This window comes from Nicotiana sylvestris, chromosome 9, assembly GCF_000393655.2.
Source record: "Nicotiana sylvestris chromosome 9, ASM39365v2, whole genome shotgun sequence".
Classification (NCBI taxonomy): domain Eukaryota; kingdom Viridiplantae; phylum Streptophyta; class Magnoliopsida; order Solanales; family Solanaceae; genus Nicotiana; species Nicotiana sylvestris.
In genome coordinates this window covers 551,475-578,164 of record NC_091065.1, presented here as the reverse complement: position 1 = coordinate 578,164, position 26,690 = coordinate 551,475, and the positions used below count along the sequence as shown (strand labels likewise).

The window sequence follows — 26,690 nt, the reverse complement described above, 5'->3', positions numbered from 1 at the left end:
TCTTGATGAGTTTGTCCCGATCAATCTGCCAGAAATCATGATAAAACATATGCAAAATGTGGAAAACTTTAAAGGTGGCAATTACGGGCTACCATATGGCTTGTGGCAATTACGGGCTACCATATGGCTTTCTCCTCACTCGAGTGTTTATGTTCTACAAGGTTCCTTTGGCTAATCCCAAAGTGGGCACACGCAAGAAAACCTTCTCCAAAACTACTCTGGAAGAATGTTAGTGAGTAGAAAAGGTTGGTGGAAGCACCTCGACCATTTCTCAGCTGATCAATGCTCAAAATACTGCTTCCGAAGAGATCATGAGGTTGAGGCTCAGAATGCCATACTGGAAACTCAGCTCAGTCAAGCTGTTAGGGGACCTGGTTCTGTTAATTCCACAAATGAAGAAGTTGCCCGCTTAACAAAGGAAAATGATGAGCTTCGTGCAAAACTACTTGAAGAGCAGCTGTCTGCAAATGCTCGTATGGACCTGGTTCTCAATACCCTTGTTGCCTTTTTCTCCAAGTCTCCCTCTTCTAGTGCCCCTTAGAAACTTCTCAGTGCCTAGTTGTCTTCTGTTATGATGTTTTGTGGCTTTTGTTTCTCTTTTTGTTTGTCTTTTTATTGATGGCATGTTGGATTTGAAAGTACCTGCCTGTAACTGTACATGTGACAGTGCAGCAGACAGTGCAACAGTCACTTCCCATTGAGAAGAGGCGTGTACCAACCATGAACTGACATCATCCTTGGGATGTCTTTCGTAGTATAACAATATGGTACAAGGCACAAGATATTGACTTGAGCATTTAGTGATATTCTCTCAAGCATTAAAGAGTTGATCCAGCATTGAAGTCACAAGTATGTCAAGAACAAGAAGACAACTCCACTAAGGATCAGTTCCACAATGAGCCTATGTGTATCCATAGTTGAGTTGTAATCTTGTTATTTGTTCTTTTTTGTAACTCCTATCTTGCTTTCTTAGAAGCTGTGTTTTAGGAAATCCAAAATCATAAACTTTCTAAGTTTATGTTGTGACTAAAGTTAGTTATAAATTAAAGTCTTTGTAACTGGTGTGTGACAAAGTGGCTTGTGGTAAGTGTATCACAAGTTAGTTGAGTTGAAGTCTTTATAATAGAGTCATTACAAAGTGGCTTGTAATAGTGTGATTGCAAATTAGTGAAGTTGAAAGCCTACAAGTGTAGGTCGTGGTTTTTGTCCCTTTGAGTGAGATTTTTCCATGTAAAAGTCTTGTGTCTCATTTACTTACTACTTCATTAGTATTCTCAGTGGAAATTCATAGAGGACCAGGTACTTTATAATGTAGTGGATCCATATAAACTAACAATTATTGTTATCTTTTCCCACAGCCGCACTCCGGCATATGTTGTCATATCTTTTTACCCAAAATCAGATTCAGAATTTAAATTTGATTAGTTCCATGTCAAAATCTTGTCATTGAACATATTAACAGGGTCGGCTTTTGGGTAAAGCCTCTAAAGTCCAAGCTTTAGGCCCCCAATTTTAGGGTCCCCATTTCTTACCATATAATTTGTTTTTTGAGAAATTAAGTATTTTTACTCTTATTACATATTTTGGTAAAAAAAAAAAAGATATTTTTTTCTTAAAAATTGGCTCCTAATGTATAAATGCAAAATTTATGTAAGGAATCAAGTGATTATTCTTTTTTCTTTAGTCTTTTTCTCATTAAATATTATGTAAAACCTTTTCACTTTCTTTCTTGGTTTACACAATATTCAATTTCCTTTTTTAATCTTTCTCAGTTCTCACCAAACATTACTATTATTATATTTTTTATTTGTGCCTTCAAGAGATCATATTGTTCCGTATTTTTCGTCAATCAAGCTAAAGCCTACCAGAAGTATATTGAAAGCAACAAATATTTATTTTCACATCAAATTAATGAATCGGGTTCTTCTATTACAACTTTTTAGTACTAGTTTTCATCTACGTTTATTTTTCTTGATATTTTCAATACGTACGCATATATTATCCTTTTAGTATTTATTAAATTTAAATATGCCAAATATAAAGTATGAATTCGGTTATTCAACGTTAGGAAAAAACGTTGAATCTTTGATACAATCCCAAAAAGAAGAAATGGTAGTACTCTAATTGATATACTCAATCTAATAAAAAGGCTTGATTCTTTTTCAAATATGCTTATATTGCATATAGAATAATGGTAACAGTTTCTGTAACAGTTGTCTGGGGTCGTCCTCGATCACAAATTAAAAATTTAAAAGAAGTTTTTAAATTAAAATTGATAAAATCTTGCTTAAGATTAACCATGGCACAAGAGCCTAAATGAATTAACTATATTATCAATTGAAAAATAACTATTAGAAGAAATTGATTATAAAATAAATATTCATAATTTTGCATTTGAAAAAGCTAGAAAATTATATTTCAAATAAATAATGTATATGAAAGTTTTTTTTTTAATTATAAAAAAATAATTAAAGGCCTCTTATGGAAGTTTGGCTTTAGGCCTCCAATAGTATTGAGCCGCCCCACATATTAAACACTAGAAATTAAATTTTAGTATATTTATATGTGTGTGTATATATATATATATATATATATATATATATATACACACACGCACGTCCAGAATCCTAAAGGCTAAAGTTATGGCGTTCAAATATATTCTGCCTTGCATACTCCGTCAAACTTTAAGAAAAAACAGCATTTTTCTTAACCACAGTTGCTTTTATTCTTTTATTTCTTACTAATAATTTTTTTGGGGGGTAAAACGGGAGTAATATATATTACTCCATACATACTAAAGTAGTGATTACAGGCAGGGGCGGAGCTAGAGTGATAGAAGCGGGTTCAGCCGAACCCAGTAGCTTTAGTTCGAACTCTGTATTTCTTAAAAAATTCATTGAATATGTACAAATTATTAATTTAGAATCCAGTAACATCAAATGATTAGAATCACAAACCCATAAACTTGAAATCTTGGCTCCGCCTCTGATTATAGGTAGATCGTAGGGGCGCTAATTGTGCCATGCATAGTGATGGTATTAACATTACCAATAACATGCACAGATATTGCCAAGAGTTGCTAGGCTATTACATATAGTAGTATAGTCAAATCTCTCTATAACAACCTTATTTGTTCCAGATATTTTTGGATGTTATAGCGACTTGCAGTTATAGAGAACATATATTATAATAGAACATGAGATTTGGTTCCGAAAAAATTGACTTTTATCGAGAAGTGTTGTTATATAAAGATGTTGTTATAGAGATGTTTGACCGTAGATAATTCCTAGTTGTAATTACTATTCCTTCCTTGGCAAAACAAGGCCACATTATATAATTCCTCTTTGTCTCCTAAAAATCTCCACTACCCCAGGATACCTAAAATATATAATTGATCTAATGGATTATGAGGGGAAAAAAACTAAAAGGTCATTTGAATTGCATGTCAAGGAAATAGATCATTTTCCTTTTCCTTCATCTTTATCACAACTAAGGCCCATTAGTTTTTGTAATGTGGCAAACAAGATTATATCCAAAATTATCAGTATTAGGATAGCTAACATCCTTCCTAACCTAATTTCCGATAATCAATCAGGTTTTGTTAAAGGTAGACTAATCACTGAAAACATCCTTCTTGCTCAGGAACTTGTTCATGGTATCAAGAAAAACAATCAAGGGGGAAACATTGTCATTAAGCTTGACATGTCCAAAGCTTACGACAAACTCTCTTGGAATTTCCTCATGGCTGTGCTAAGAAGAATGAACTTCTCTGAAATTATAATAGATACCATCTATAAACTGATTTTGTAGAACTTGTATTCCATTTTAATAAATGGAACAAGACATGGATTCTTCAAGTCAACAAGAGGACTGAAACAGGGAGACCCTCTTTCCCCTTCGCTATTTATTATAGCGACTGGGGCTTTATCTAGGGCCCTTAACAGGCTCAATGAGAACAACCAATTCATTGGCTTCTCTATGAATCCTAAAGGACCCAAGATAAACCACCTAAGTTATACTGACGATTTAATTCTTTTCTCTTCTGGTGACAGGAAATCTATAAAGTTGCTAATGGAAATCCTTGAGGACTAACAAGATGCATCAGGCCAGGAGATCAACAATTTTTCCTAAAAAACAACCATGGAGTTGCCAGAAACAATAAAAGAACCATTAGAAGACTACAAAAATGCGGCTTTAAGCACATGCAATTCCCTTTTACATATTTTGGGTGCCCTATCTACATAGGCAGAAAGAGGATTTGCTACTTCGCAGACCTGGCCACAAAAGTGCTAAACAAAGCGGGAGGCTGGCAAGGGAAACTCCTATCATTCGGTGGTAAAGCTATTATCATCAAGCACATCCTTCAGTCCCAAACCTTATATCTGCTGTCAGTTATGGCACCTCCTAAGTCCATTATCAAGCAGATTGAAATGTACCTTGCAAATTTCTTCTGGGGAGAGAAAGAAGGTAAAAGGAGTTATCACTGGTGCTCCTGGGACAACATGAGCTATCCTACTGATGAGAGAGGTGTTGGATTCAAAAAGCTCCAAGATATATGCAACTCACTCGCAGCAAAAAGATGGTGGAGATTCAGGGTGGAAAATAATTTATGGACTAAATTTCTCCGAGCCAAATACTGTCAAAGATCCAATCCAATCTCAAAAAAGCTGGATCCTAAAGACTCCAATTCGTGGAGGAGCCTAATGGAGACAAGAGATAAAGTGGAAGATTACATTCATTGGAAGATCAACAAGGGTAATATCCTATTTTGGTAGGATAGGTGGCTACCATCAGGGAACATCAAAACAATAACCAACCCCCCCCCCTCAAAACCAGGAAATACTAAGATCAAGGATTTCCTCAATAACCAAGGATGGAACTTGGAGCTCCTTCAAGAAGCTGTGCCTCAGAGAGTTGTTGATGAAATCGAGCAAATCAAGATTGGTTACAACGATATTCTCGACCAAGCAGTATGGACCCCCAATCCCCAAGGATCCTTTTCTTGTTCTTCCGCCTACCAGCTTCTAAGAAAAAGAAAGGATCCCTCTCCTCTCTTGGCCAAAATCTGGAATAAACATCTGCCTTTCAAAATCCCCTTTACTACATGGAGAATTCTGAAAGGCAGGCTACCCCTAGGTAACATAGTGCTGAAGTTTGGAACTAACAGTATATCTAGTTGTTGTTGTTGCAGGGTACCAGAAGAAGAATCCATGAACCATGTCTTCGCAACTAGCAACACAGCAAAAAAGGTATGGAACACTATGTCCACTCCACATGGATTTCGGACCATGGGAAGGAATATACCATGCATCATAACTCAATGGTGGAACAGACACCCAAAAAACAATGTCCATAAGTTTCTACTGCAAATCACTCCAACCATAATATGCTGGGAAATATGGAAGGCCAGATGCGGTAAGAAATATAGTAAGAAGACTATTTCTATTTTTAGAATATGTCAACAAGTTCTTTTTTAGGTAAAAGTTTCCATGGGCCAAAAATACAGCCAGATGGATTAGAATTGGACATGGAACAATGTATACAAGGTGGCAGAGGATTACAAGATTCAACTGAAGAGTATTATGGTTCTTTGGGAGCCCCTAACAATAATCAATGGAAAATAAACACAGATGGAAGTTTCTGCGCAAACGCAGGCAAATCAGGCATTGGGGGTGTTGTTAGGAAGAGAAATGGTCAAATGGTCATGGCTTTCTCCGCACCAGTACATTTCTTGACTAACAATTACTCTGAAGTGCAAGCCGCCTTGTTTGCTATTCTTTGGTGTTGTGATCACAACTGTCAAGAACTAATATTGGAATTAGACTCGCTCCTGGTTGTTAACATGATCCAAGGGAAATACAATACACCATGGAGACTAAAAGAGGGAGTCACACTTATTCAGCAAAAGGTGCAACAACATGGCATCAAGATAAAACATTGCTACAGGGAGGGAAACGAAGTGGCTGATGCTTTGGCCAAACATGCTGCTACTCTCACGCAACAGGCCATCTTCCTCAATGAAACTGAAATGCCTGCTGAGGCCAGAAATGCAATGACTATGGATAAAAGGCAGATTCCGAATTTCAGAATTAGACCAAAGAAGCACTCAGGATGGATATTTGATCCTCCTTAAAAGATAAGGAAAGAGCTACTGCTGTACCGAACCATATCATGTTATAGTAGCTCTTTTATAATTTATAGGCCTAGCAATTTTAGTTTTTTTTTCTAGATCAGTGTGACTTTATGAGGTTTTGGCCTTTGTCCCCCTCCTTGTACTATTTTGCTAATGAATAAACAGGGTAGGGGTCTATGCCAAACCCCCCAACACCACAGGAGATGAAAACCTGGGTGGATGGTTTAGTTAAAAAAAAATTAATATGCACACCTCTAAGTACGATTATGTAAGGCGAGTCCACATTCAAGCAAGATTTCACTATTGAGACATGGAAGTTCTTCTGTTTACACGGTCTCGCCAAGCTCATACCAAAAATCTCCAAAGAAACATACAACAGGATAACTAAATATAACAGAACACTTGAAAAAAAAGAAAAATATAACAGCACAAAATTATATCACCCGAAACTGCATTAAAATGAATAATTGAATACATCCTATACATATTCAAGCTAGAGCGAGGTTCCTTGACTTTCTTTCTTCCAGAGATATTTCTTCACTCTATAAGAAATGTACACAACTCTCATCATCTTGTGAAGAACCATCAAATGCATATGGACTCGAAGGAGAATGTGCAAATAAAAAAATGAAGAAGAGACAACATAAGCTTAAGAACCAAATAGAAATGCTAATTATTAAGAAAAAAAGGTGCAAAACCAGTTACTGTCATGTGCTACCAGCTCTGCCGGGGGCATTGGTTGATTTGAATTTTGAAAGGTCAACTAGGTCTCCGAACAATTTGTCTTGCGGCTTTGAGGGCTTTCCAGATGGCACATATGAAGGAGCGGAAACTGGATAGGAAGAATTGTTGAGGACACCATTGTCCCTCACAGAGAGCCCAGACATTCCTTGGTTAAGGAACTGAGTATTTTGTTGTTGAGCGTTACCATAACCATAACTGGCCATTTGGTTGGCATACATTTGCTGGGAATACATATAAGCCATGTGCCCAGATGGCATTTGTTGAGGAAACAAACCCCCTGGTTGCCCACCTTGGAATTGTTGAGGATACATGCCTTCCATCTGATTGCTTTGCATAGCCTGATTGCTCATTATAGCAGGCTGTCCAGCTGTGCCCGGATGTGCATACATACCATGGAGGTATGTTTGCTGTGCGTTGGCTGCAACCAGCTGATTATTTTGCGGTGATACAGCATGTGAACCGCCAGGCATCATCTGATTATTGTGCATTGCTAAAGCTTGTGAACTACCTGGCATGGGATTATTTAGCATCGATTGAGCATGAGGGCTACCTGCTATTTGGCTTTCTTCTGCCTCAGCTTCCCACGGAGGAAGTGGAAAAGGATTAGTGCTTTGAGTTCCTATTGAGAAATTGAATAAGATATAGCTATTCAGAAACTGAATGAGTAAGAGTCTTAAAACATGGCAATTCACATTACTTGAACAAGGAAAGGATCTTAAACAATAGGTAAAGGGGGCTTTAAGCATTAACGGATAAGGATATATATTGAACTCTTCCCTACTATGACTTCTATCTAATAGGTCGTTTTTTAGGCAATAGGCACACAAAAGCTCAAAAGGACAAAATTCGAACTAGGGTTTAACACACCAGGCCTTTTCCAGCTTGCATGCACCTCGACTAATCCATCAGGTAGATTATCCAGACAACATGCACAGGTTGCCAAGGTACAAAACGGGCATGTCTCCATAATATTTCTTTTGTATTTTTATCATGTCCTCAATACTGTATTTAAGTGGAAAGCACGCAGGATAACAAAGGAATCACCATAACCTGGAGAAGCTGGCTGTTGTTGCTGTGACATCTGCCCATTCCAGTCAGGATTGGAGCCTTGGGCGTAGGTCATACCAGGGACACTTCCATTTGGGTACAAAGATGGTTGCACAGAATGAAAATTCTGTTGTTGCTGAAATTGAGGGGATGAAGGATTTGCCTGACCAACTGAATAAGTAGAGGGGGTGGTGCTTGGCTGCGAAAACATGTCGAGAATAGCAAGGGCATTCTGCTGCGAAGGACTTGCTGGTTGAGGTTCTCCAACAGGAACAAGCGCAAGAGCATTCTCAGCTGTCGGTGAGTCAAAGTCTCCGCTCAGAAGATCCATCTTAGGGTCAACTTTTGCTGGAGTTGCTGATGTAGGAGCAGGAAGAAGCAACTGTGTCCCTAAACTAGCAATTGGTGTAGATCTGGAAAGCACAACATATATGCCTTAGATAAAAAACAAATTTCTTCCAACCTGACCTGTTAACACTCTGAAACTTAAATCAATACCCGTCAGTTCTTATTCCTTTGGGTTTGGTGGGGTGAGGGGTGAGGGTGGGTGGTTTCAGTTAATATTTCTTACAACAGCAAATATGTTCAACTACATAACTTTGTTAAAATCTGAATTTAATTGACAATACACTTGCAGGTCAAATTTGTTCTAGACAAATATTTGATAACTATCTATACAATTCATGTCTGATGATTTTAGGCATGACAAACTGATATCCATATCTCAGTCCTTGAGAACCAAACCACTAATTCAAAAGTCAATTGTAGTAAGAAGTGAAACACTTAACAAAGTACATTGATTGGCCAAAAAAATAACAAAACTAAGTTACCCTTGGTCTGACTGGTTGCTGGTTCCAGTATCAATAAGAGGAGCATCAACATCTACAAGGGATCGAGCAGCTTCAGGTTTTGATGATTCGCCTTTAATAGAAGTTCCTGATGCAATAGCTTCATGCTTGGCCAATACACGCTGTAAGTCATCATTCAGCGATAGTCCTTGGCATAGCAGCGACTCATCCCTGGATCAGGTAAATGTAAGGATTCACAGGAACAACACCTGTGGCGCGTAAAAAAGATGGGAGAACAGAAAGGACAGACAAAATGTCCATCTTAAGTTCAAAATTGTTTTAAGTTCAATAGTAACTGTAAACACGGCCAGTTTCAGCAAGTTCCAAGAAGTTAATGAAAAACCCATCTCTGAAAAAAAGTTAACTCAAATTACTTGAACTTTATAGTATATACTAGTTCGTGGGCACGCACGTTGCACGTGTACCCCCATCAATAAGTATAATTTTTTTAAGAATTACATAAATAGTTAAATACTACAACTTTCGTCTCATTTTACGTAGCTTTATTTGACTGAACACAAATTCAAGAGAAAAAAATTTGAAAATTATGATATAACACAATCCAGAGACATTTGTGTCTATAAATTCTCATTAAAGCTGAATTGTTTCTAAATATAAGAATTATGTCATTCTTTTTGAAACAGACTAAAAAAAAATACCACATAGATTGGTACAGAAGAAGCATAAAATCATGTATTTGAGTTACAAAAATTCAACTCTCAAAAATGGATGTCGAATTCAATTTAACTAATTCAATAAAGGAAGAAACTGTACCACACAAAAGTCCTGAAATGCCTTATTGAATTATCCAAATATCACCAAATTTCACTAAAATAACATAAACGCCACCTTTCCATCAAATTGACTCGCAGATTTATAGGAAAAAGAAAAAATAACTATGTGAAAATGATACACGAGTCTATTATAATATATATTCTTATTAAGGCAGTAATAAAAGGCAAAAAGTAAAAATTGGTTAAAAACTTTTAGTAAGAGTTTACCATCTGGATTTAACTACAAAAGAATATCCATATAATTGATGAATCAAAAAACAAAGCAAAAACAAACAATTAACTAGAGTTCCCCTAAAGAATAAAAAGCAACCAGTCCCATATAATAAGTGCTTAGTAATTTATCTTCCAGGTCCAAATATTGCATGTTGGATGTAAATTTAAAGGAAAAAAATAATTTTAGGTCAAATTTTTTTCTGTTTTTTGTCTAGAGATATGATGTTTCCGCATTTCTGTTTCCACAGAGATGTTCCTCTCAATTTGTTTCGACTTTTCAACCACACTTAACTTTTCATTTTGAAAAATCTCAAACAAACACTTCTTGCAAAAAAATAAAAAAACTGACAATTAAATGACAATGATTAGATATAAATTGTACCTTTGCAATAATTAATGGGAAATGAAAGTACTTTTACTTTTATTGGTAGTTGAATTTACTATTTGGTAATACAAAAATATTACAAGAAATTAAGAGAGAGATAAAAATGTCTTTTGGTTTTTGATGGATAATTTGGAAATTCAACTTTAAACTTTGGCCTTCGTACTCATAATATAGTATACATGAATATGCATATATAAACAATAGATGGGAGATGAATGTTCGGCCATCAAATTTTATTCCTAGCAAGAACAAACCCAGGTTATACGTGTCAGAAGCTTCAAATGAATATTTACACTGACCCTTTCATTAGAGAGAGAAATATTCTCTAATTATAAGGGTTAAGGTTAATATAAGAAAAAAGAAGCATATCACAATATCCAGAAAAAGTCACGAGAATCAGACAAGTAAAACGAGGCCTTACGTAGTCGAGTTTACAAGGTGTACCAATCTCTGCTTGTAGGTACGGCATTGTTCCACCAAATCAACAATGACCTCTTGTCTGAGTTCCTGTAACCCCACAGTGCAAATATGTTGCATCAAATATAAAAAGGACAGAACTCATTAAAAATTAACTGAACAGGAATGAAAATATCTTAGAGGTGAATATTCCCTTCCTTTCAGTTTTTGTCTGCTCTAATTCGCATCTAACTTTGAAAATCTCAATTATTGAATCAAAATCTTTAGTCTCAAAACTTCAATAAACTAGCAAGGGGGCATATCCCTTTAGACATACTATGCATATGGATTTTACCTCTTTGTTTTCAGGACCTAATGCATTCAGCATTTCAGTAAGGACATCCATAATACCACGTGCATTCTGGATCTCCGTCAAGCTAGCAATAGAAACATGCAGAAAAGAACCAAAGAACATTAATTATCATAGCAAGATAACCTAACAGAAGAAAGATAAGTAATACAGCTATCAGATGGCATTCACCAGCACGTGAAAATCATCTTTTCTTTCCTTTTTCAAATAAAAGATGTGTCGACTACGGGGAGGGTGATAACAAGTGTTTTAAAAGGAGAGGGCGCAAGGCGAAGTATTTTATCAAGTACGGGGCGAGGCGTAATCCCCGTGGATCTTATTATTGTATAATTCAATAGCACATAAATATTTTTAAAATACGAGAAACATACAATATTTTTTAGAAATCAAAATTTATCAAAAAGGCAGGAGATTTTAGTATAATCCATAGACATGCTCAATAAAGTAGAGGTTATAACTTCTAATAGACCAGTCAATAAAGTAGAAAGGAACTTTACTAAGAAAACTTTCTTTGCAAATATAACTAAAAGAATTTCCAGTCAATAAAGTAGAAAGGAACTTTACTAAGAAAACTTTCTTTGCAAATATAACTAAAAGAATTTCTTCTCTCCCGTCCTCTCGCAGTAGTTTAAGCTAACATGCGCCGATCAAGTCAATGGCAGGAAAGAAGTCTCGCGGCAGTCCTAAGAAGGAACAAATCAAGGTGGATGACAAAATTCCAAAACTCAACCACAGGAGGAAGCCCGTCAGCTGTTATGGAGTCCATTTCTGGAGCCTCAAAGACCCAGGTAGGATCTGGCATCCTCACTCAGATCCCTTATGTTGGAGCTTCTGCTTTGGCTAGTCAACAGCAAAAGCAGGCAAATCAGAGTCCTATTTCTCTGCATGTTGACCTAAGGGGTAGTGTCACACCTCCGATTTCTCAAGTAGTGACTGTTTAATTGAGTAGTAAGGAGCAGGAGGTTGCAACTCAAGCACCATCACCAGCACCAGTTACTGTTACATTGCTTGAGGAGCCTAAGGAGTCTACTTTGGCAGGATTACTCACCGGTAACAGATCATCAGCTAATGGTATGGCCTTGAACTGCATAACCCCTAAGCTTGTAGAAGGGAATCTAGTAGCTAAGCTTGAGAAATCAGAACTAGAGAAGGAAGCTCTGAAATGGAAGTGTGCCCTAATTATCTCTGTAATTGGGGAAAAACCAGGGTATAACTATATGCGTAGATACATAAATCAGACGTGGAATACAGTGTCTATGCGGGATTTATACTATCATGATGATGGTCATTTCATTGTCAAGTTCCAATCCATGGCAGATATGAAAGAAATTATGTGTTCCGGTCCATATACAGTTAATAATAGGCCCATGATTATGAAGCAATGGACTCCACAATTTGATTTTGGCTCAGAACTTCTGATTTGAGATGCCACTATGGGTAAGATTTCCTAAGCTTCCTATGAACCAGTGAAGCAGATATGGAGGTGAGTTGCAAGATGATGCAATGTTTTAGGGCAGTGGGAGAGTGTCATTGCTTTCCCCGTCAGCCCATTTTCACAGTAGGAAAAAAAAGGTCAACATATGGATTTTGAATCACAGAGTCATCTTTTTCGCAAATTCTCTCCCCTGCAATTTCCCTCAAAATTTCTCCCCGTGTCCTTCTCATGGTTTTGAAAATTCATTTTCTTCCCCAAATTACCGACATTCGAAACCCAAATACAATTTTCTTCAATAGTGTATTTGGAAGGGGTCCCATGTCCAGCAGATGAAAGTAGCGGAAATAAGAATGTTGAGATGGATGTGTGGGCATACTAGGTTGGATAGAATTAGGAATGAAGCTATTCGGGACAAGGTGGGAGTGGCCCTATGGAGGCAAAGATGCATGAGGCAAGGTTGAGATGGTTCGGGCATGTTAAGAGGAGAAGCACAGATGCCCCAGCCATGAGATGTGAGAGGTTGGCCTTGGGAGGTGAGAGGGGGGGTAGAGGTAGGCCAAAGAAGTCTTGGGGAGAGTTGATCAGGCAAGACATGAAGCAGTTTGAGGTGACCGAGGACATGACCCTAGATAGAAGGGTGTGGAGGTTGAAGATTAGGGTAGAAGGTTAGTAGGTAGTCATGCGTTTCCCTTTGTCTTCTCTAGTTCGATAGTATTAGTGCTAGTATCTATGTTGTTCGGACTCTCCGAAAATATCGCTGGGTGTGTGTCGGATTCTCCAAAAGCAGTGTATTTTTGGAGAATCCGACACGGGTGTGGCAGCATTTTGGAGAGTCCGTGCAACATAGGCTAGTATGGTACCCTTTTTTTTTTTTGCTATATTCGCATGTCTTGTTCCGTTATTACTTCCATAGTTTGCTAGCAGTACTTCCATAGTTTGCTATCGATAATTCCACAGTTTGCTAGTAGTACTTCGTTCATATTCTCGTGTGTTGCCTTGGATTTATTTCTCTAAATATACTATCTTGCTGTTACTTGTTATCGGTACCCCTTTCATATTCTCTGTTGCTATCTTCGATTTAGTTTTCTAATTATTTGTCTTGCTATTACTTGATATCAGGGCTTCCTTCACCTTTTTTAGCCGAGGGTCTATCGGAAACAGTCTCCCTGCGCTTCCAGGGTAGGGGTAAGGCTGCCTACATCCTACCCTCCCCAGACCCTACTTGTGGGATTATACTGGGTTGTTGTTGTAGTAGTGTATTTGGAAGGGATTGGACCTATCTTCTTCTTCCATCCCCGGAGCCCATTGTTCTCAGCAAATGAAATTGAAGCAATACGAAACTATTTTATTTACACAACCACGGATACTTTCCAAGTTGGTGAAATAGTTGTGGTAAATAAATAAACCCTAATGTTCTCTTCTTCTTCTTTAGGATTTTGCCCAACATTTGCTTGAGTCTTCTGCGTGCACCCTGTCAGTGAGGAGTAATACACGTCTGCCCGTACGTCTTAGTGAATGGGCCGCCGAATCTGCGCCACCTCCGCCTTAGGGCAGTTTCTGACCGCCTCGCCCCGAGACGCACCTTTTTATGCACTGGTCACAAAACCTACCCTCCCGTGAAGAATGGAAGAAACAGTGCAGATACAGAAGTTTCACAAGAAAGTAAACCTTTTAAGGAAAAAGAAAAAGAAAAAGAAAGCAAGAAGTGCCCCTCTAGCCTAACAAGATTGACATCTCAACAATTTTTTCTCAAGACTTGGGACACAATATGGAATAAGTTAGAAATATCTAAGGTTTGACTACAAAAACGGCATGTAGGATCATAATATCATATAAAAGATAAATAAGACAGAATTACTATGTAAGGAGACTTAAATGACAACTAGAAGTTAGTTCAGATTAGCTTAATATTGAAAATTGAGTCCACATGTGAGGAACGTAGCTCAAAAAAGATACCCCATAAATCCATTTTGCTAAATCCACACGTATCATACGCAGCACATTTTCGTGAGTGGAAACTAAAGCAATAAAACTACATATGTTATCCTTATGGTATATTGTTATTCATACCTGTTATGAATAAACTGTTCCCACAATTTATAACAGAACAGAATGTCAATAAGCAACCTAAGAGAAAACCCTGTATAGTTTGAAATAGCAGTACGATCAATAGGTTGTTATTGTACATTGTAAACCCGTCGGAGTCATTTCTACCACTTTCTGCTTCTTAAAGATTTTCATATAGCTTCAAAGTACTCGGATCAAGATCTGGTAATGCAGGTTTACATTCAACGGACATTGCATGCTAGGAAGACAAGAGATTTACTAGAAATCGAACTCAGAGGCTTTTTGCCTCTTAGACACCTTTGAGGGATAAGATGGTACTAGCACTAACTGAAGAAATTAGTGTAGTCCTAAGCCTCTTGTAAGCTCAAACTGTCCAGACGCTAAAGAGTAATAAAATTCAGATTTCTCAGGTTGAGCTTGTCCATGAGAAAGTGTCAAGCCATGCACTATAAACGACTAATCTATCAAGGCAATGCAAGGATAACGGGAGCATTTTCCTACACTGATCCTCCATTCTCATATTGTCCCACCAACTAACCTAAGCTACGTTTGCTGAGAGCTGGGCAACAGAATTAAAGAAACAGAAAGAATGTTGGAAATTCCCCAGTAAACAAAAATGGTCATAGTTTAACATCTTCTTTATATTAATAGAAAAACAGTCACCTCAAGGTGGGATATTCAGCATCTGCTGAAGACTCTGCTGTATCCTGTCTAGATTCAGGCTTCTGAAGATTCTGTGGATCAGATGCAAGTGGATGTGTTTGAGGAGGTGTGAACACAGGTGCTGATCTCTCAGATCTCTGAGGGAATACGGCTCCAATGCGCTGAAAGTCAAGCAATACATTTGCAAAACATCATGTGAGGTGTCAAACAAACATATAGAAAGTACATAATACCAGCATGGACAAAACTCCAAGTATTAGTGGAAGTTCAGTCAGTACAGAAAAGCATTTGGTTTTGGAATTTTAGCAACCAACACCAACCAATTACCAACTGGTATAAACCATTAGTATTGTTTGCAGAGGTCACAAAATGATTCATAAAAGGCCCCATAAAAACTTTAAGGAAAAAAGAACTTTTACCCTCCAAGTGAAACCCTATTTAATTACTGCTTAACTAACTTTCCAAGAGAACTTTTACATTTGCAAAACATTTTTTATGAATTGAGGTGTCAACCAAGCATAAATAAAGTATTATCATAGCAACTGGGCATGGACAAACTCCAGTTAATTGTATAAGTTCAGTCAGTACGTTCAAGCATTTTGTTTTGGAATTTTAGCAACCAACACCAATCAATTATCAACTGGTACAAACCATTAGTATTGTTTGGAAGGCGTCAAAATAACTTTTGATAACCGATAAATCCCCGAGAGCCAATGGTGCATGGTTCAAAACTCAGAGGATAATGGGCTATCCCTCTACTCTTCTCCACTTAAATACCAAGAAACTGTTGTCTGCAAAAGGGTTCAAACCCATGACGTGTGCTTACACCCACAGATCATGTGATGGGCTCTCCACACGACGGACCCATAATGACTTACTCAAGGAAAAGAGAACTTTTACTCTCCAAGTAAACCCTATTGATTATAGAGTTGCTGCTTAGGTGATAAGTTAGAAAACTGAATTTTTATGTCTGGAGCCATACAGAACTTGTCGGGGTGCTCCGTCACATAAATACAAATAATGTCAACCCCTAATAGTGATGAAAATTAACTTCAAATGTACACCTAATAGAAGAGTTAAAAACAATCTTACCAACAACTCCTGGTAGGATCCATAATATTGTGGATATCTCGCCCTTGGTCCTCCAAAAGCTTCTTGCCAAGTGTCTACCAAAGTTAATATCTTTTCCCTGACGTAAAAGTCGGGCTGCTTTTGCAAAACAGTATAAGATTGATGCCAGAAATTTATGGGGGTGGGGGGTAACATAACATGAGGGAGGCTTAGAGTCTGCAATCACCTTCTTCTTTACAATTTTCACCATCTGGTGAAGAAGACCTTTCTCAGCAACATGCATATGCACAATGTCCCCACAATTCTTCACAATTGCTTCCAATAGCTGAAAAATGGTAACATCTCAGGTTAACCGTGAGTCCAGCTAATTTTTTACTTTGCAGGCCAAGCAAAGAGAATAACAAAATTCTCAAGTAACAGCATAAACCCCTATAAAACTGAAGTGATAAACAAATGCAGCCAACCACCTATTTATTTATGATTAGTCAAATATATTTTACAACATAAATACACCAAGATGGTTAAAAAACACTTGGAGAGACCAAGAAAAAGTCAAACTGTAGATAATTAGATAAAAAGTAAGAAAAAGTCAAGTACACCGGAGAGACCAAGACAATTTACAAATCCAGCCGTAGGATTCTTGAGGTTAATAATAGGAACATTGAGGCAACTAGGCGACTACACAATGAAGAGAAACCAATACTCTGTGTTGCTAGAGCTTTATTAGTAGTAAAAGTAGCATATTGGTTCAAGTATTTCATTATATCAGCACTTTATTAGTCTTCCAACATAATCATATGTTGATTAGCATGACTCAAGGAGATTTGATTTTATTTAGGAGATTGTTGATTAGCATGATTTCAGAAGATTTGATTATATAGATTTTATTTGATAGCTAGATTCATTGTATAGATTTATTTGATTTTCTTAATTAGCATTAGGAGCTTTGTATAAATTCCCTTGCTCATGGGATGTAAACATACACAGAAATACAAGAAATCTTTTCTTCTTCTCAAAATCTATATGGTATCAAAGTCAATGTTGTCTTTTTGAGGTGAGTTATCTCCCTCATAGCACTAGGGTTCTATTTTTATTAAAGAGGTCAAGTTTTCTCTCTCTTGGTGCTTGTCCGCAATACGAACTCCTTCTGATCAATTTTGTTTTTGGCATTTTCTTTTCTATTAGGTCACCGGAAACACTCCAAGACTATCCCTACCAGTTTTGATTTTTCCATTCATCGGAATTAAGGTTCCATTGAAACAAATTTGGTTTCCAACGAGGCAGATTATTTTTGAGCAATTTTCTTCGGATTTCCTTATGATTGGGTAGAAATATGGAGACAGTTAAGGAGACGGTTTCTGGAGAAATCTTGTCTTCGGATGCAACTTCTCCATCGCCTCCTAGCCAAACTTGACTCCGCTAATGTTGCAACATCCAATCATGTGCAATAAGGTACTGTTTTTGCTACTCACTTTAATTCTTGGATTGTTGATTCTGGTGCAAATAACACCTATCTCTGGAACAGGTTCTATCGCCCGTACTCCTAATATTAAACTATCATTTGTGCTCCATGTCCCTGAGTTCTTTGTCAATCTTTTATCTGTTAGTGTCATCACCAAAGCTCTAATCTGTAAAATTGAGTTCTTTCCTGATCATTGTGTTTTTCAGGATATTCAAATAGGGAAAAGGATTGGCAGTGGTAGATTGCGTGATGACTTGTATATTAGTTGGAATTTAAAACTCTGGTCAAGCCTTTTTTGGGGAAAGTAAGGATGTCAACCAAGAAATAATACAGTGGCATAGACAGTTAGGACATCCATCATTCTTTGTTTTGAAGAAGTTACGTCCCGATTTGTTTTCAAGGACTCAATTTGAATCTTTGTTTTGTGATGCGTGCGATATGCCTAGTATACTAGAATCTCTTATCCTGTGAGTGATAATAGAAGCATAACTCCGTTTCTGACTATTCATTCTTATGTATGGGGTCCTAACCAAACTGTTTCTTTGTCCGGTAGTCAATGGTTTGTTACTTTCATTGATTGTTGCACTAGGATGACTTGGGGTATATTTGTTAAAAGCCAAAAGTGAAGTTTCTCTTATTTTCAGTCATTCAATAAGATGATTTGTACTCAGTTTGATCCCAAAATAAAAATCTTGAGAATTGAAAATGGCAGCGAATACATGGATAAAAGATGTGGTGCTTATTTGGAGTCCAATTGGATAGTCCATCAGACTAGTTGTCCTTACACTAGTGCACCAAATAGGGTCGCTGAAAGAAAAAATAGCCATTTGTTAGAAGTAGCAATGTTCACTATGCATCTACCAAAACCTTACTGGGGATGCTATTCTAGTGGTTGTCTATCTTATCAACAGAATGTCAATACCACTTAAACCCCTCAATTTTCAAAGTCCTCCGGAAGCTTTAAAGGGTAAGGATAAATATATTGTTCCTCCAAAGGTGTTTGGGTGTGTTTGCTTTGTCCACTCTAAGAATTCTAGGAAACTTGATCCTAGAGATATAAAGTGTGTTTTCATCAGTGTTTTGTATCACGAGAGACGACAAAAAATGACGAGCGCCCGCTTCATTGAGGCGAGAAGCGAAGCGCTCGCCTTTTTGAAGTGAAGCGCCAATTAATACAAAAATTAAAATTTAAAATTCGCATATATAAATAACCAGAAACTCGAATTTGCATATAATTAAGTTAATAAGCAATTAATTGTATACTAGAACTGGAAAAATGCAGGTAAAACAAAAATACTGAGCAATAAAAGATGCAAATCAATTGAGCAAAAAACTCCAGAAACAACCGAAAATCAGTTGCAAAAAGCCGGAAATGAGCTGCTGCCGGAAAAAGAGAAGAAAGAAAGAAGTAAGAAGAAGAAAGAAAAAGAAGAAAATAGAAGAAAGAAGAAGAAGAACAAGAAATAAAAAACAGAAGAAAAGAGCAGTTTGCTGCCGGAGATGCTGCCGGAAAATTGAGACAGCTGGAAAAAGAAAAGAAAAGAAAGAAGAAAGAAGAAGAAAATTGGTCGAAGAAGAAAGGAGAACACTACCTGGAGTTTGTTGTGTTTGTGGGAGAAGAAGAAACCAAACCCTAACCTGCATTTGTTGCGCAAATAGAAGAAGAAACTCTATTTTTTGCTTTTAAGTCATTGAGCCTCATTTTAAATTTCTTTTTTTTCAAAAAGCGTCGCAATAGGTCGCCTCTTGCCTCTCAGCGCTTCTCGCCTTTCAGAGAGAAGCGCGCACCTTTTCTAAAACGCAAAGCCTCGCTTCACATCGCCATTCGCTATTAGCGACATAGCGCTCGCTATTTACAACACTGGTTTTCATTGGGTATTCTCCGACACAAAGAGGTTACAGATATTATCATCCTCCCTTTAGGAGATCTTTTGTTAACATGAATGTTAATGTTCGAGAATGAGAGCCCTATTTCAGTATTATCTCATCACCCCTTTAGGGGGAGAGCAGTAATGAGGAAGAGGTGATTCTACCTAGTTCTATTACTGGGCCTCTTGATGACATTGTCGAGGGGAAAGTGAAATTGGAGAAAGAATTCAGAGGGAGACCATTGGGCATTTGGATAGGCCTGATTTGAAAACTTACTCAAGGAAAAGTAGAGCAGAAGAAGCTAGCATGCAATCTACCGAAGCTGAACCATCTTCTACTGGGGAGTTATCTACATTTTCTAATGAGTTAGATGTGCCTATTACTCACAAAAAAGGAGTCAGATCTTGCACCTGCAAATACTCTTTATTTGATTTTGTCTCCTATAATTCTTTGTCTCCCTCCTATAGAGCATTTGCCTTCTTTATTTCTTTTGTGTCTATTCCCTAAAATTGGAGAAAAGCTTTTGCATAACCTAAATGAAAGAAGAAATGAAGGCCTTGTCAAAAAAACAAAACTTAGTAACTTGTCATTTCACCACCAGACAAGAAGTTGGTTGGTTGCAAATGGTTCTTCACTGTGAAGCACAAAGTTGATGGCTCAATTGAAGATTCAAAGCAAAATTGATGGCCAAGGGATTCACTCAAACTTATGGAGTGGATTATCAAGAGATATTTGCCCTTGTTGCTAAGATGAACATTGTTAGAATTTTTTGTCTTGTGTAGCTAATCCTGATTGGGACTTGCAACAGTTTGATATAAAGAATGTATTTCTTCACGGAGACTTAGCAGAAGAGGTGTATATGGAGATTCCTCTTGGATTTAATACTGCATAAAGTCAAGAAAAGGTATGCAGATTGAAGAAAGTTTTGTATGGATCCCCCGACCTTGGATTGACAGACTCAACAAAGCAATGATCTCCTTCAATTACCAACAAAGCAATGTTCATCACACCCCCTTCCTAAGATATCAAACGAGTAAACTCACTCATCTCATAGTTTATGTTGATGATATAGTAATGACATGAGATGACAAAGAGGAGATGGCCCGATTGAATAAGTTGTTGCCACAAGAATTTGAGATCAAGGATCTAGAAAAGTTGCAATACTTCTTGGAAATTGAGGTTGCTAGATCCAAAAGAGGAATCTTTATTTCTCAAAGGAAGTATATTCTGGATCTCTTGAAACAAACTGGTATAACATGTTGCAAACCCGTAGAATCAAGCAATCACAAGTTACAAAGCGGAGTTGGAGAGCCAGTTGATAAGGAGAGATATCAGAGGCTGGTTGGAAAACTCATTTATCTCTCCCACATTAGACCAGACATAGCCTATTTTGTTAGTCTGGTGAGTCAGTTCATGCATGATCCCCGAAATCCCCATATGAAAGTTGTCTTTCACATTTTGCAGTATCTGAAGTCTGCTCCGAGGAAATGTCTATTTTTCTCCAAACATGATCACCTCAACATAGAAGCCTTTATAGACGCGGATTGGGTTGGATCTCCATATGACAGAAGATCTACAATTGGTTATTGTACGCTCGTAGGAGGAAACTTGATTACTAATAAAAGCAAGAAACAAAGTGTAGTTACTAGATCAAGTGTGAAGGCAGAAACAGAGTTATGGCCCAGGGTGTTTGCGAACTGCTTTGGCTACAAAAGCTATTAGAGAAATTAAGACTGTCTGAAAAAGGAAAACTTTTCTTGCACTGTGACAATAAAGTTGCCACCAGTATGCTCATAATCCAGTCCGGCATGACCAAACAAAGCATGTGGAAATTGATCAACGTTACAAATATTGTCTTGAGTTTGTTTCATGTACCATCGGAAAAATAGCTAGCTGATGTGTTTAACGAAGGTCTCAACAAGCGAACTTTCCATACTTTAAGTTGCAAGTTGGGCATGTGAGACATCTTTGCACCAACTTGAGAGGGAGTGTTGATTAGCATGATTCAAGGAGATTTGATTTTATTTAGGAGATTGTTGATTAGCATGATTTCAGAAGATTTGACTATATTTAGAAGATTTTATTTTATTTTATTTTATAGCTGAATTGATTGTATAGATTTATTTTATTTCCTTTATTAGTATTAGGAGCTTTGTATAAATTCCCTTGCTCAAGGGATGTAAACATAACAGAAATATAAAAAGCCCTTCTTCTTCTCAAAATCTACATCATATCTTCTTGTTGCTAATAGTAAAGGAGAAATAGTGAACATATAAAGAAGAAGGCGGAGAGATAGCACATTGACAAATGAATGTAGATGGAAATCTTAGCTCTCTCATTTAAAATAAATAAAAGAAAACTAACAAAAAAGATGGAAGGTAAGGACTTGACAATCCATATAGTTTAAGCAATTTGTGGATAAAATAGTTTCAAACGCTTACTGTCAGGGCGAGTAGCTGGACTTTTGGTTTCTTACTGCGAAGACGCTTTTTTATTCCTTTCACAATATCTTTGGCTTGCCTGGTGAACCAAAATAAAACAAATAATAAGAACTACTTTAACCAATCTCCGGTCCAAACAAAGCAAACACCTCAATGATTATACCAAACATTTGATATTAGAAAACAAAAGAAAAAGGGGAAATTGCATTGAGCACCGCAGCATGACACCACTGGAGTTTATATTATGAAAATACTAGTAAGTCCAATAAACACTATCTCAATTTTCATTAAAATAGGTCAGTAAAGAGGCTAGAAGAACCTCATATCTTAATTTTACTAAATTTAAATTTTAAAAAAAAAGTGTAATTAGAAGTTTAGGTCGTCCGAAAAAGAATGGACTTGCTGAAGAGACTTGATGGCAATTTATTTGTTAGGTTAGCAAATAATTAACGAAATGCTTCACCAATAAAAATCTGTCAATACTAGATTAATACCCTGTTTGCTTGGACCTGCACCATTTTTCCTTTTGGTCATCTCAACTAAAATAATTAACGCATGAAATGCCCTCAGGGATTGGCTCCTTCCACTGGAAATGTGAGGTTGCATCTTCAAGATGATTATAGTCTCATATATGATAATCTACCTATCAAACAAATACAGGAAATCCAGTATTTATTTGTCTACTTTCACCACCAAAAAAGAGAAGAGAAAAATATCTTCGTCTTCCCTAAAACCCTTTTAATCCCGGAAGAAAGACTCTCATGAGAGTGTTATAATATACTAGCCTCTGATAATAGCTTAGTGCGTAATTAAAAATAGTCAGATGTCATATAATAACCAGCAGCACCAGAAACGTGAGGGCACTCCAATTAGGAAACATAAAAAGATGTAGCAATTAGCTACCAGATAATCTCAGCACAAACCAGTAAACTGCGATAAGAACAAAATTGTATCTGATAGGTAAGATACCATAGCGGCTGAAGGACCGAAGATAAAAAAGTAAAAATACAAAACAAAACAAAAAATAAAAGAAAAAACAACATAAATAGAAAAAGGAATAAGCGTAGTCCCTCTAGCGCCTATACGGACAATTTGGAGAAAAGGAAATAGGAAAACTTTTTTTTGTTGATCGTTAATACTGACACCACTTGTCACAACAAGCTCTGGTCCAAAGGTGAAGCGCCTTACTTATTAGAGTGAGGTTGACGTTTTGATTCTCTAGCTCAAAATTTTACACGTATTTTAAAGTTTTGCCCCTTATCTCAAAGGAAAAGTTTGTTGTCATGCTTGACCCGGCCGACCACTCACTGTTTAAGTGCAAAACTAACAACCGGATCTAGAAAGTAACTCATTACCAGTGTTGATAATAAATAATTTAAAAAGTTTGGAACGGAATCATCCAAGTTAACTAAAAATTAGTAATAAAATTTGAATTGTGTCTTTTTTATATTGTGTCAATTAGAGTGACTTGTTCATTTGTTTACTTTTTAAATGTCGACACTGCCTGCAAAAAATCCTGCATACACAGCTGCTGAAACACATTTGAACCCTCTATTAAACTAAGGATCTAGCAAGATTGAACAAGGAACGCTCAAGGAACATTACAGTTAAATCGGTATCAATAAGGTCTGCTGCAATTATAGATCAACTGTTTCCATCTTAGTTTCTTCTTCAAAAATTCATCTAAAGAAAAATTACTTTTAAAGCACCAGACAACCAACATGAATTGTGATCTCTTTAAAATCCTACATTCCAGCTTCCCACAAAAACAGAGATTACAGTAACACATGGCAAAACAATGACCCTCAAATGTAGCACCATATAAAGATGCAAACCTAGTTTTTGAACTCGCTCTATACAGTCCAGCACAGTCCCACAATCACAGCAAGATACTACTAAAATCAATCAATCAACTATGCCTCAATCCATAACGAGTTGGGTCAACTATATCTCCTCTGTATTACCTTTGGGAAAACTATGTCAATCCTCTATATCCATTCCGGTTAACTCGAGGCCACTTCATTCCAATACTAGCAAATAATTCTCTAAAACCTTTAGTTTTTATATTTCACCCTCAATTCAAACTAGTCGGGATCGACTATATGAACCCTTTGTGCCCATTCCACTCTATTCAAGACCATTTCTTCAATACTGGCAACTAATTTGTCTTCTTGGACATGCCTTTATCGCCACTTTTTAATTGACGGTGTTGTATAGGCCAATTTGCATGTATCTCGATTATCCACCAACCTGCATCCTCTCATAGGTACTGAATAACTTTGTCCACCAAGATTTAGACAGATGTGAAGAAATCACTTGATCCTTCTAGCACTACTAGGATTCAAATCCCTGTCTCCCATGGTCTTAATTTCAACCTTATCAACCATTAGGCTAAGCCTTTTTTTTTAAAATCTAACTAAGCCTCTTTTTTTTCATAATAGAGAAATCTCTTGTTTTGAGCTTCCAAACTCATTCTAGGCCTTTTGTCTAAGATCAAGCGTTAGAATTTGTCTTTTATGACAAAAAAAGGTTCCCTAAAACTAGAAGTTCTTTAAATCTCACACTTGTCGCTACGCTGACATAGAAGTCTCCAACCAGAGATTACGACTATAGAAAACTTACAACTTTTTTCACTTACATATATTCAGCAAAACAGAAAACTGACTCATACTTTTTAAAAAAAAATAGGTAAAAGAAAAAATATTTACATGCAAAAGCAGAGAAACAAATTACTCCCTCAGTCCCAATAATGTGACTTTGTTTGATTGTGCGATGCAACTTGTGGTCTAAAATAAGTCATAAATACTTGCGCGGCTAAAAATAAAGGTAAAATGAGAAATTTAAAGTAAAATTATTTCTAATTCTAGAAACGTATCATATTTTGGAACAGAAATAAGAAAATATATCACACAAATTAGGATGGAGTACTATTTTTTGAAACTAAAGGTTTACATACAAGTAATCAGAAACTATTACTACTACCAACTATTTCAGTAAGAAATGGAGCATTCAATAAAACAGAAAGCCGAGCCATATATTATGTAAGAAAAAGAAAAAAATTCCAAATTTTACATACCCGGGATCGCGATTGCATATATCGCAGATCTCGACATTCATGGCCCAATCAGGACCAATAAGCATATCGCTCGTCGCTCGTTCCACCAAAAAATTCACCATCCTATAATTATTTTATTTACCGCCAAAAAATAAAATAGAAAAATTTCCGCCTCCGATCACTTGAAACAAAAATGTGACCGCCGGCGAATTCTCCGGCGTTAAAATAATTAACTGGCGAGATTCCAATTACGAATCAAATCATATGAGCTCTCTCTCTCTCTCTTGTATTCTGTTATGATGATTAGTTTATTTTCCAATGAACAAAATAGAATTAAAAAGAAAGTAGAAGTAGCCAATGAGAAGAGAACACGTATAAGTCTAACTATGTCAAGATTTCAAGTTGGTAAACTTTAGCCCCTAAGGTTTGTAGAAGTTAATTTTGATAATTCAAAATTTGCACCTTTTAAACTTTAAATGAAATTCCTACGGTAGTAATAGACTCTTATGGTTCGGTCTTTCCCTAAACACTGCACATTGCGAGAGCTTAGTATATCGGGCTGTCCTATACTCCTTCCGGACCATAATATGGCATTTTATTTATGGTTCAAAATGTCGATGGTTTATTAGAAACAGTCTCTTTGCCCTTCAAGGTAGGGGTAAGGCTGCGTACATTCTACCCTCCTCAGATCCCACTTGTGAGATTACACTGTGTGGTAGTGGTTGTTGTTGTTGTTATATTTTTGGTTCAAAATAAGTGTCCTTTTTACATATTCAAGAATGAATTAACTTTAGTTTTTCAAATTTGCCCTTATTTACATATTCAATGTGTCAAGTTAACAATATACAAATTTTAATTAAAGGTAATTTAGTCAAAAGACTTATTTTATTTTTAGGAGTTAGTACTTTCTTAAGGGGTATGTCAAAGGCCAAAAAAATTACTTCCTCCGGTCCACAATAACTAATTATTTTACATTTAGCACACCCATTAAGGAAATACGAACTCCTAGAGAAAAAAGATGTATTCACTAAATTAACCTTAATTAATTGTTGCATTGACACATTGGAATAGGTAAATAAGGACAAATTTTAAAAAAATAAAATTAATTTCTTCTTGATTATGTAAACGGACACTTATTTTAGACCAAAATAAAAGGGTAAAATGAATACTTATTGTGGATGGAATGAAGTACTTAATGTGGACCGAAGTAAGTTGTAGTACTATGGATTCCTTTTTTTCTTTTCCAATTAGTCCTTATTTATTAGTATTATGTAATACTTTCTCTGGTCCACTTTAATGGATTTTTTGGTTGTTTTCACACATATTAAGAAATCTACATTATAGTATTAATTAACAATAAAATTGACCATATTAACCTTACTTTATTCATTGGAAATATAACAAATACTTTTAGGTTGTTTACTATAAGGGCAATTTGGAAAAATGGAGTTATTCCTTTTTTTATATCTAAAAATAATAAAATATTATGGACCACAGAAAAAAATCAAAAAATTAATTAAAGTAGACCGAAGGAAGTAATTTGTAGCGTATCCTACCATTCAATAGACATAATATAAACATTCTCTTAAGTTTGGTCTAAGATATAAATGGTCTTATCTATAAGATATGAAATGAATTTATTGTTGAGAAGAATTTCCTCAAAACTATGTTCGAGAAGCATCTTCGCTACTATTTAC

At 36.5% G+C, this 26,690-nt stretch overlaps 1 protein-coding gene across 2 annotated transcripts; it reads right to left on the bottom strand.

Moving 5' to 3' along the window:
* Positions 1-6,554: 6,554 nt before the first annotated feature.
* On the bottom strand, positions 6,555-25,281 carry LOC104242790 (TOM1-like protein 9). Of its 2 annotated transcripts, none has more exons than XM_009797865.1 (10): positions 25,015-25,281; positions 21,939-22,017; positions 16,393-16,491; positions 16,188-16,301; positions 15,096-15,256; positions 10,916-10,997; positions 10,586-10,671; positions 8,755-8,943; positions 7,922-8,337; positions 6,555-7,496 (listed from the first exon to the last, which is right to left on the bottom strand). In XM_009797865.1, the coding sequence occupies exons 1-10, from the start codon at positions 25,113-25,115 to the stop codon at positions 6,841-6,843; spliced, it is 1,983 nt and encodes a 660-aa protein (XP_009796167.1). In that variant the 5' UTR covers positions 25,116-25,281; the 3' UTR covers positions 6,555-6,840. The 2 variants fall into 2 exon arrangements, with proteins under 2 accessions (XP_009796167.1, XP_009796168.1); XM_009797866.1 differs by having other exon boundaries at positions 7,928-8,337.
* Positions 25,282-26,690: the final 1,409 nt, after the last annotated feature.